This window comes from Ranitomeya imitator, chromosome 1 (genome assembly GCF_032444005.1).
Source record: "Ranitomeya imitator isolate aRanImi1 chromosome 1, aRanImi1.pri, whole genome shotgun sequence".
In the NCBI taxonomy this organism is placed as follows: domain Eukaryota; kingdom Metazoa; phylum Chordata; class Amphibia; order Anura; family Dendrobatidae; genus Ranitomeya; species Ranitomeya imitator.
The window spans coordinates 613,482,384-613,494,395 of NC_091282.1; the positions used below are offsets into that span (position 1 = coordinate 613,482,384).

General features: G+C 46.4%; 1 protein-coding gene across 5 annotated transcripts in view; it reads right to left on the reverse strand.

Annotated features, from left to right (window-relative positions):
- Window positions 1–259: 259 nt before the first annotated feature.
- Window positions 260–12,012, reverse strand: part of USF1 (upstream transcription factor 1) — a 38,081-nt gene continuing 26,328 nt past the window's right edge. For 2 of the 5 annotated variants that reach the window (XM_069726255.1, XM_069726230.1), the window contains 9 exons: window positions 2,715–2,764; window positions 2,520–2,632; window positions 1,783–1,884; window positions 1,515–1,710; window positions 1,360–1,447; window positions 1,218–1,276; window positions 1,046–1,140; window positions 634–762; window positions 260–564 (listed from right to left, as the gene is read on the reverse strand). In XM_069726255.1, coding sequence (XP_069582356.1) covers window positions 475–564; window positions 634–762; window positions 1,046–1,140; window positions 1,218–1,276; window positions 1,360–1,447; window positions 1,515–1,710; window positions 1,783–1,884; window positions 2,520–2,632; window positions 2,715–2,764 — 922 coding nt within the window. In that variant the 3' untranslated portion in view covers window positions 260–474. Of the gene's footprint in view, window positions 565–633; window positions 763–1,045; window positions 1,141–1,217; window positions 1,277–1,359; window positions 1,448–1,514; window positions 1,711–1,782; window positions 1,885–2,519; window positions 2,639–2,714; window positions 2,765–12,012 lie in introns of all 5 variants that reach the window. The other 3 variants (XM_069726247.1, XM_069726221.1, XM_069726239.1) reach the window with 2 other exon arrangements.

Sequence of the window (12,012 nt, forward strand, 5' to 3'; positions counted from 1 at the left end):
TAATAGGGCAGAATCAATGTGTGGACATCCCCTCCACACTACACTGTGGTGGGCACTAGAGCAGAGCACCTGCAGGTTGTTTGCTGCACATGCCAGAGCCGCTCTAAAGCTCACACTGTTGAGAATCCACACAAAGTTTAGTCTTTCTCCTTCCGTATGTATAATGGACAATGTGGACCCTCCAAACACCACAGCCCGGTGGTGGGCAGGAGCTCTGAACAGGCGACGACGGTCAATGACAGGCAGAAGAGGTAGCAGGGACTGTACAGCACAATTCATTCTAATAAAACAAGATAAGGGCAGGTGGCAAGTGACGCCGGGCAAAGCAGAGGCAACACAAGTACAAAAATTAACAAATATACATTTCTACATCTGGTCACACGAGTCTCCTCATGATGTATTTACAGTGCATTGATGCACGGGGCTCGGAATCTTGGTCCACTGTCCATGGGCCTGATCTCCAAGGCAGCTCCATCAGCGGGCATCATTCTTAATAATGATCTCTACCCCGTGATGGCGGAGCTGAGTGCGAAGAATCAGATTCTTGTTCTTGATATCTTCCACCTGCACAAGAAGGATAAGACCCAGTCACCAGTGTCTTGTAGCCACAACTCCCTCAGGCCTAAAACTCACCTGCTGCCTTAACATCTCATTGTCCATCTGCAGCTGCTCGAGGCTCTGCAGCTCCTCAGACAGGCGCAAGTTCCCCTGGCGCAGCTCTTGGATGTAGTCACAGGCTTTAGACAAGATGCCGCCTTTGCTCTAAAAAACAGGCAAGATTTGAGAGTTGGGAATTGCCACCAGATCCTACGTGCTCCCAAACACAGCATGCCCACTCCTTCACATAATCCATCTCTACTACAACTGGCCATACTGAGCTAGATCAAACTGTGCGTCACTGGGACTGATGTGAAACCTCCCTGAGCAGAGTGGTGGGGGATATGTTGGCACAGATCATCAGCCACTTTATTGGAAACAGGGTGATGTGGAGGGGAAGGTCCTGAACCCTGCCAGCCATGGAAGCATTGGGTTTGCAGCTCTGTACCTGGCCGGACTTCGTACTCTCCATAGAGCAGTCGGGGATGATCTTGGACAGCTGAACAATCCAGTTGTTGATCTTGTCCCGACGCCGGCGTTCCACTGTGAAGAGAAACAGCATTATGGTGGAGCACGTAATGTGCACAGCGTCCTGCAAGCAAACCATTACAGGACGTTACCTTCATTATGCTGCGCTCTCCTCTTCTCATCACGTGTGGTGCGAGGGCCATCAGATTTCCTAGACAGGGGAGAGGACGGACAGACATGTGTGACATCTTCATTTACAACTTTCAGGTTTATGACACAATGACAGATACTCACGGAGAGTACGGGTGAGTCCTGGGAGCGATGGACCGCTGAGCTCCCCCCTGGAGAACATCTTGAGGAGACATCATAACAAAGAACTGCCCTGTGAGGTGGAAGCAGAGATCAGCTTGTGTCCACGGGTACAAATGATAGCCATACTCAGGTCTTACCTGCACCGGTGGACGCTGCAGGACCCAGCAGGGCCTCATTGTTTTGTGTTGTAACCACAGTTGTTGCGGTGGCACCTGCTCCGACTGACGTACTTGTGTCTGCCACTGCTGCTGTGGGAAAATAGGTGTAGTGGGTCTCTGTGGCGGTGTCGCTCTCCCCAGCATCCTCACTGGTGAACGCGCCTTGGATGACTGCCTGCAACGTGCGGGAGATGACGTTCCCTTCTAGGGTCACTGGCTGCATATTACACATAGGCAAAGGACTCACCTGAGTCATTGACTGCGCTGCCGGGAACCCACTAATGGCACCTGAGCCCTCCGTCTGTCCATCCAACTGACCCTCTGCCACCTGGATTACCCTGTACATGACCTGGAGATGACAAAGCCATACAACAGACTACATCCAGGGCTGAAAATCAGATGCAGGCCCCAAAGAACCAGAGCAGGAAGGAGCCTTATAAGCCGGACTTGACTTTACTCCTATGATTCATAGGATGACTCCTCCCCATAATATAGTGCTTCCCCCTACTCTCACTATCTAGCCGTGTATAATACCACTCACACCCCCCCCCCCCCCGTTGCCTGGCCGTGTATTATACCAATCCCCCCCCCCCCCCATATCTGGTCGTGTATTTTACCGCCCCCCCCTTCCCCATTATCTAGCCGTGTATTATACCACTCCCCCCCCATATCTGTCTCAGTATTATGCTACTCCCCCATATCTGGCCGTGTATTGTACGATTCCCCACCCCCCCATATCTGGCCATGTATTATACCACTCCCCCCGCTATTTAGCCATGTATTATATGGCTCCCCTCCCATATCTGGCCGTGTATTATAGAGCTCTTCCTGCATATCTGACTGTGTATTATAGAGCTCCCTCCCCGCTATCTGGCCATGTACTATAGAGCTTTCCCTGCTATCTGGCTATTTATTATAGTGACCCCCATGTCTGGCCTTGTATTATAGTACCCTCCATATCTGGCCCTGTATTATATCACCTACCTGTGTACCTCCACTGTCGGCCCGGAATACATACTTCACCCCCGGGTCCGAGAAGGTTGCGGCTGACTGGATACTAGCAATGGCAACGCTGGTGGGGTCCTCCCCTGTGGCCACTGCACCTTGTGGAGAGAAGGAGGCCAGTAAGAATACGTGCAGATGATAACACCTCCCAAATATCCCCAAAACCCGGCTCACCTTCCTGAACGCGGACAGTGCCCTCCTCAATCTCTGACGCTTTCTGCTGCCTTCAAGAAAGGGCACAGAGAAAATTATAACAGGCCCCCCCATATACATACAATATAGCGATATATAAACTCCCCAACCCAATATAAATACATACATACAACGATATATAAGCCCCTTACCTCCACCCATACAGTACAGATATAGAATATATATATATATATATATATATATATATATATATATATATATATATATATATCTATCTCTCTCTCTCTCTCTATATATATACATACATACATACACACACACATATATACACACTCAGCACTCATACATACAGCACAGCCATATATAGGCTTCCCACCCCCAAATGCATATAGTACAATGATATATAGGCTCCCCCCATATAGTACAGCAATATATGGGCTCCCCACCCCATATACAGTACAATATATAGGATCCCCACCCCCATATACATACATTACAGCAATATATGGGCTCCTACCCCATATACAGTATGATATATAGGCTCCCCACCCCCATATACATACAGTACAGCAATATATGGGCTCCTACCCCATATACAGTATGATATATAGGCTCCCCACCCCCATATACATACAGTACAGCAATATATGGGCCCCCCACCCCATATACAGTATGATATATAGGCTCCCCACCCCCATATACAGTACAGCAATATATGGGCCCCCCACCCCATATACAGTATGATATATAGGCTCCCCACCCCCATATACAGTACAGCAATATATGGGCCCCCCACCCCATATACAGTATGATATATAGGCTCCCCACCCCCATATACATACAGCAATATATGGGCCCCCCACCCCATATACAGTATGATATATAGGCTCCCCACCCCCATATACAGTACAGCAATATATGGGCCCCCCACCCCATATACAGTATGATATAGAGGCTCCCCACCCCCATATACAGTACAGCAATATATGGGCCCCCACCCCATATACAGTATGATATATAGGCTCCCCACCCTCATATACAGTACAGCAATATATGGGCCCCCCACCCCATATACAGTATGATATATAGGCTCCCCACCCCCATATACATACAGTACAGCAATATATGGGCTCCCCACCCCATATACAGTACGATATATAGGCTCCCCACCCCCATATACAGTACAGCAATATATGGGCCCCCCACCCCATATACAGTATGATATATAGGCTCCCCACCCCCATATACATACAGTACAGCAATGTATGGGCTCCCCACCCCATATACAGTACGATATATAGGCTCCCCACCCGCATATACATATAGTAGAGCAATATATAGGAGCTTCACCCCCATATTCAGTACAGCAATATATAGGCTCCCCACCCTCCACATACAGTACAGCGATATATGGCCTCCCCCACCCCATATACATACAGTACAGTGATATATGGGCTTCCACATATACATATAGTACAGCGATATATGGGCTCCCCACCCTCCCCAGGAAACCAGGAATTGAAGGCTGTGGGAGAATTTGCATATTCCTTGTGCATTCTGGAAACCTGAGGATTTTCGGGTGCAGCTGGATTGAGCTGCTTGGAGGAAATTGTCAAACCGATGGTGGTTGCACAGAAATTTGTTTTGTTCAACATGGAGAAGGAGATTACCCATATGGTGAGCTGCAATGTGTGCTACATGTTTACAGACTTGGCCGTATTTCTAGCATGCGTGATCCCGGCCTGAGTCTCGCATGTTAATACCCGGCACTGTCGCTGGCTCTCGGGAGTAAAGCGTGCGGCTCCATGTATTGCTATGCGGCCGCATACTCCACTCCTGAGTGCCGGGTATTAACATGCGAGACTCGGCTGTGTTTCTCGCATGTGTGATCCCGGCCTCAAAGTGAGGTATATGATTCAGCGACTCTAGTAGGAGAGAGTTTATCGATGCTGGAAATCTGGACAATAACCACAGGTTTGTCAATAGGATATATGTTAAAATATAATAAATTTGCGCAAGGGAAAAACTGGAGAATATATGGGAAAAAAATAGGACCTTTACTGCAAATAATAAGTAAAAAGTGCAACAATGTCAGAGAGAAAAGGAATATATGATACAATTTGCACTAAGCCTGTTTAAGTAATTTCTCCTAATACCGCCCATAGAGGGGACGCAGTTACTGACCTCAGCGACCGGGATTCACCATAGACCCCCGGACACAACTGCTGCCTGCATCCTAACGAAGAACCAGCGGTCACCATCATCACACCGGCTCCACGAAAGGTAAACCGCAGCAAGTGAACAGGTGTTTCCTCCTACTGGATACTGCGGTAAGCTTTCTAATAGAAGTACTGCCACCGGCCGGGGCAGCCTCTTTGTGCAAATTTCGGCTTCTACATGCATGCTCCAAAACTGTCTTTTAGACTGTCCTCCTAATGGCCTAAAGGGCCCTCAAAATACACAGGATTCTGGACTATTTTATTGGGACTTTTATACATTATTATTGTGAAGCCATCTGTTTGTTCCTGGCATATATTGATTAATCATTCATTCCTTGCAGTTATCTTAATTATTTTTTGCAGCCCAGAAACAGGAATCTTGCTTATGTGGTAATTAATCTGTGTTCTGTTATATATTATATACTATTTTTTCTCTAAAGCTGAGCTAAGTGCAATTACCGAGGTGGTTCCTTTTTTCTCTGACATGGTTTCACTTTTTACTTATTTTCAGTAAAGCTTCTATTTTTTCCCATATATTCTCCAGTTTTTCCCTTGCGCAAATTTATTGTATTTTAACATGTTTACAGACTTGCCAGAGGAGAAACTTTACGTGCTAGAAATGTAGCTTGTGACTCTGTTAAGGTACCGTCACACTAAGCGACGCTGCAGCGATACCGACAACGATCCGGATCGCTGCAGCGTCGCTGTTTGGTCGCTGGAGAGCTGTCACACAGACAGCTCTCCAGCGACCAACGATCCCGAAGTCCCCGGTAACCAGGGTAAACATCGGGTAACTAAGCGCAGGGCCGCGCTTAGTAACCCGATGTTTACCCTGGTTACCATCCTAAAAGTAAAAAAACAAACGCTACATACTTACCTACCGCTGTCTGTCCTCGGCGCTCTGCTTCTCTGCTCTGGCTGTGAGCGCCGGGCAGCCGGAAAGCAGAGCGGTGACGTCACCGCTCTGCTTTCCGGCCGCTGTGCTCACAGCCAGAGCAGAGAAGCAGAGCGCCGAGGACAAACAGCGGTAGGTAAGTATGTAGCGTTTGTTTTTTTTACTTTAACAATGGTAACCAGGGTAAACATCGGGTTACTAAGCGCAGCCCTGCGCTTAGTTACCCGATGTTTACCCTGGTTACCAGCGAAGACATCGCTGAATCAGTGTCACACACGCCGATTCAGCGATGTCTGCGGGAGATCCAGCGACGAAACAAAGTTCTGGACTTTCTTCCCCGACCAGCGACAGCACAGCAGGGGCCTGATCGCTGCTCCCTGTCACACTGGACAATATCGCTAGCGAGGACGCTGCAACGTCACGGATCGCTAGCGATATCGTCTAGTGTGACGGTACCTTTAGAGGAAAAGTTGCAATGTCTTCAGGAGAGAATAGCTACACTGAAGCTCAAAGAAGATGAGGATTTCCTTGACAGAGCAGAAGAATCTATTCAGAATGTTCCAAGAGATGAACTACTCGGTGTTCCTGTATGAGAAACGGAAGCACATGACCCAAAGAAGCAGGAGGATGAAGAGGCATTCAGCACCCATACCGATGAAGAACCGCTACCAGGCTCTCACGGAGGACAACTATGAAGATGTACATCAAAAAGTGCTGTGCAATCAAAACCCCAGTAAGAAGTCATAAGCCTCAAGGGAGAAAAAGAAGCACTGTGGTGAAGAAGAAAAGGAGAGTGGTGGTCGTGGGGGATTCCGTACTCGGAGGAACAGAAGCCGCTATCTGCCGATCAGACATTATGTCACAAGAAGTGTGCTGTCTTCCAGGTGCCCAAATCATCATATCATGTTTATGATAAGGGTATCAAGACTCTTCGGTGGTAAAGACTACTCAAGGCTATGAATACACACAATAACAAATGACAAAGCAAGAAAGAAACTGGAAACTATAGGCAGAGACTCTGAAGACCTAGACCGGAAAGTGAAGGAACTGGGAGCAGGGGTCATCTCATCTATCCTCCCAGTGGATGGACATGAACCAAGGAGATTGAACAGGATTCTACAGGTGAATAATTAGCTACGTCGATAGTGCCGTGAGCAATGTTTTGGGTTTCTTGACCATGGAGTGAATTACTAGTATTATGGACTCCTTGCTAAAGATGTGTTGCATCTTCCGAAAGCAGGAAAACACATATTTGGTAGATGCCTTGCTACACTCATCAGGAGAGCTTTAAACTAGAGCAATATGGGATGGGAAATATACGGCCAGAAAGAAATATGCAGCTAATTAATTCTTTTGAGAACCCTGCTATTAGAAGTGGAAAGTAAGAACAAAAACATCAACCTCTGAATGAAAATAGTGGAGCAAGTTAGGCAGAATACAAACTAAAATGTACAAATGCACAGAGAATGGGAAACTAACAAGGAGAATTGGAGCTGCTAACACAGGACGAGAGATATGATGTCATAGGCATCACTGAAACTTGGTGGGATGATACACATTATTGGAATACAAACCTTGAAGGCTACAACTTATTTATTAGAAACAGGATTAAATTAGAAAGGAGGAGGTGTTGCTTTTTATGTTAGGAAATTGTACATCTCCTCAGAGATCCAAGCTTCAGACACTGGTGCTCTGTAGAAACTGGGTAAGAATTCAAGGAGAGAAGAATAGAAAGGACAATATTGTAGGTGTTTACTATAGGCCACCTGGTCAGACTGAAGAAATGGATGAACTTTTTTTTTTACATCAGAGGTCTCTGTTCTAAAAAAAAAAAAAAAGTATGACAGTGATTTGTTAAGAATCACTCTCATGCAAAAGTACAGTAAATTCTTATCTTCTCTTGCTGACAACTTTAACCCTACTGTTCTGTCCGCATTTGCTATACACTTGTACTGTTCCCGGGTCAATATGACCCGACCTATTAATTCTTGATTTTTAGCTACTCTAAGTGTTTTATTTGAATACTTTTTCATTATTATACTGTATGTGAACATGATTGATCATAAACAAATGAAAAATTTAAACTTAATTTATTTTTTTTCATAAAAAGGTTACACAGGCTTTTTACAATTATCTTTGATTGTTGGCATTCTGCACACAAATAACAAAGAAGCTTTACATTACTATTACTAAAACATGAAATTTAACTTTTTAAAAACAATATTTATAAATCAACAGATGAAAAATCATAAAAACTTCAACCTTTTTAGAAAGAAAAACTGAACGTCTTCATGCTGTGATGCAGTGACCCCTGTAACAGGTAGGGGGCGCTGCATGGTCTCCCCGGTATACGCACGGAGGCGTATTGAGGCTGGGAGAGTGCATGGCAGTTGCATGCATGGATGTGATTATGTGACAAAGTCCGGCATTGTGGTGAATGGCCGATATGTGTGTCGCAGAGGAGGAGACTCTGCGCTGCCAGCCTGAAGCGATGTGGTGTTCTGGGACCTATAGTCCCACAAGTATTTTGTGTTGTATAATAGCTATGGGAGGTTGGCAGGGCTAGTTATGTGAGATGGGCGGGACAAACTAGCCACACATCCAAACTCCCACCCAGGGGAGTCGTTAAAGATATATAATGTGACCAGGGTGTGGGTCACATGTCGCTGTGAGTTTCCTGTTTGAAGCCTGTGTTGGAAGACCTGGGAGGAGGCTTCCTGAAGAGCACATGGTGAGGCTTCAGACCTGGTGGCCTGGGGTGTTGGACTACCGTCCTGAATAGCACCCGGACAGGTCACATGCCTGGGGTGTTGGATGGAGTCCTGAATAGCACCTGGAGAGGTCACACGCTTGTGTGTTGGGAGGTCCTGGGAGTAGGACCGGATCCCTGAAAAGCGAACAGTGGAACTGTTAGGGAAGCTACCGTCCTTCTGTGGGTCTGGACTGACTAAGATATGCCGCACAGGCAAGTTGGTGATTCCCGTGAGGCAACTTTCCCAGAAGACTGACAAGGAGTCAGCAGGTGGAGCAGGAGCTCCCGTAAGGTACCATAGACTGCTGGTGCTTGTGTTGATTTATAAACTGTGTGGTAACCCACGATAACTGGACACAGAGGTTCAGCATGATTAGTGACCACGTTTTCAAAGCCGTATACTGTTAATGTGAAGATTGATGCAAAGACTGTTTGCTTATTGTTCATATATCTGTGGTTTATGGTGCCATAATAAACCATGTGGACTGTTTTGTGTGAAAAACCGTGCTCGTGTACGTTAATCCAGTGCTAAGCGAGTGTCCCCCAATACACTCAGTAAGAGCAATCCTACAATGCGTTTTTACACTAAACACAATAATATGACATATGTCCTTTACACAGATATTTTGAACATCCAGCACATGTCAGATTAGTCTTATTGTCACAGGAAGATGGACAGAAGCTACATCTCTTCCTTTTTTTGCTGATAGCTGGGCTGCTGGTAGCTGTGCTGGTGGAGGCCGTGGATGTGGAGTCTCTTTCTTGAGCATGCTGGACACTCTTTACAATGACTGTTGCTCCTTCACTTCTGGGGGGTCACTTTTCTGCTCTCAATATATGGCCTAGCCCAGGATTTGCCCAATTCCTCACGAAATAATCTTCTTTTATGCAGCTTATTCCGGTTCCAATCGGGGTCGATTTCTTTCCATAAGACAAATGCATTGTATGCAGAAACGTCCAGTATGTTATAAAATAAAATCATTGGCCACCGATTGGTTTTGCGTTTGCATGTATATGTTGATATTGCTTGGTCTAAAGTTTCAACTGCTCCCTTTGTGACATTATAATCTAAAATAATGTCAGGTTTTCTGTCTTCTCTATCACTTACGGCATTGTCATGGTGCATTGTGCTTATTAGAATTACCTAAGTTTGGAAAAGAAAACAATAGTTGTAAAGATATGTATTCACAGCGTCAGTCAATAGACATTTTAGAAACCTTTTTATCCAAGTTTTGAAAAAAAAAAAAAAAAATACCTGTAAAGATGTGTATTCACAGCTCAGTGCTCTCTCTCTCTCTCACAGATTCCAGCGTCTCTTTCACAGGACTTAGCTTCAGGGTGTAAGTCAAATGACTGGTGTCCAATTTATAAGACAACAGTGTCTTCTCTCACAAACTGAAAATGCATTTGACTAAATAAATACTTGATTACTGATGACAGTGAAACCCCCAGCCTTTGAATGATAGACAACCAGTCTCCTCTCTCACAAACAGCAAATGGATAATACTAGATAATTACCGTATATACTCGAGTATAAGCCGACCCGAGTATAAGCCGACCCCCCTAATTTTGCCACAAAAAACTGGGAAAACTTATTGACTCGAGTATAAGCCTAGGGTGGAAATGCAGCATTTACCGGTGAATTTCAAAAATAAAAATAGATCATTATTTCCCCATAGCTGTGCCATATAGTGCTCTACACCATTCATATTTCCCCACAGCTGTGCCCCATATAGTGCTCTGCACCGTTCACTGTGCCCCCTAGCTGTGCCATATACAGTGCTCTGCACCGTTCACTGTGCCCCATAGCTGTGCCATATACGGTGCTCTGCACCGTTTATTGTGCCCCCTAGCTGTGCCTTATACGGTGCTCTGCACCGTTCATTGTGCCCCCTAGCTGTGCCTTATACGGTGCTCTGCACCGTTCATTGTGCCCCCTAGCTGTGCCTTATACGGTGCTCTGCACCGTTCATTGTGCCCCCTAGCTGTGCCATATACGGTGCTCTGCACCGTTCATTGTGCCCCCTAGCTGTGCCTTATACGGTGCTCTGCACCGTTCATTGTGCCCCCTAGCTGTGCCTTATACGGTGCTCTGCACCGTTCATTGTGCCCCCTAGATGTGCCATATACGGTGCTCTGCACCGTTCACTGTGCCCCCTAGCTGTGCCTTATACGGTGCTCTGCACCGTTCATTGTGCCCCCTAGCTGTGCCATATACGGTGCTCTGCACCGTTCATTGTGCCCCCTAGCTGTGCCTTATACGGTGCTCTGCACCGTTCATTGTGCCCCCTAGCTGTGCCTTATACGGTGCTCTGCACCGTTCACTGTGCCCCATAGATGCTCCACATTAATCTGTGCTGCCGCTGCTACTGCTGCAATAAAAAAAAAAAAACCACATACTCACCTCCCTTGATTGCAGCTCCCAGCGTCTCGTTCCGGCGCCTCCATCTTCCCGGCGTCTCTGCTCTGACTGATCAGGCAGAGGGCGCCGCGCACACTATATGCGTCATCGCGCCCTCTGCCTGATCAGTCAGAGAGCGCAGACGCCGGATAGATGGAGGCGCCGGCCGGGAAGATGGATCGGCGCCCGGCGGCTGGAACGAGGACAGGTGAATATAACATACTCACCTAGTCCTGGCGATCCTCGCGCTGTCCCCTCCTGTCTTCGGCGCTGCAGCTTCTTTCTCTATCAGCGGTCACCGGCACCGCTGATTAGAGAAATGAATAAGCGGCTCCGCCCCTATGGGAGGTGGAGCCGCTTATTCATTTCTGTAATGAGCGGTCCCACGTGACCGCTGAAGAGAGGAAGAAGCTGCAGCGCCGAAGCCCGTGGGACGGCAGGGACAGCGCGAGGATCGCTGGGACTAGGTAAGTATGCCTCAGCGCCCTCACCCCCTCACCCGCCGACCCCACCGCTACCGTGACTCGAGTATAAGCCGAGGGGGGCACTTTCAGCCCTAAAATTTGGGCTGAAAATCTCGGCTTATACTTGAGTATATACGGTACTTGTTTACTGATAAGAACAGTGAAACCACCACTATTTTGAGATGAAGTACACATAAAAAAACATAACTTTTGCAGTCAGAAATAATCAGAGACCTGTAGAACAGTATAAAATGCTAATGGGGTCATATTGACCCGAACAGTATAAGTGTAACAATCAGCGTGTAGCAAAAAGTAAAAAAATAAATATATAGAGCTCCATAAATGAGGAGAAGTTAAGATACCACAAGTTTCAAATCCTCATAAAAAAAAAAAAATCTACAGGGTCTTAAAAATCATTTCAGGTCATATTGATCCAAACAGTACAGCAGGGTTAACTTCCAAAAAGGTAGAATAGAAATCAAAAGGATCTGCAATCTTGGACCTAATTAAGGCTGTGTGCACACGTTGCGGTTTTTCCCGATAAAAACGCTATAAAACCGCAAAAAAACGCATACAATAAGCATCCCA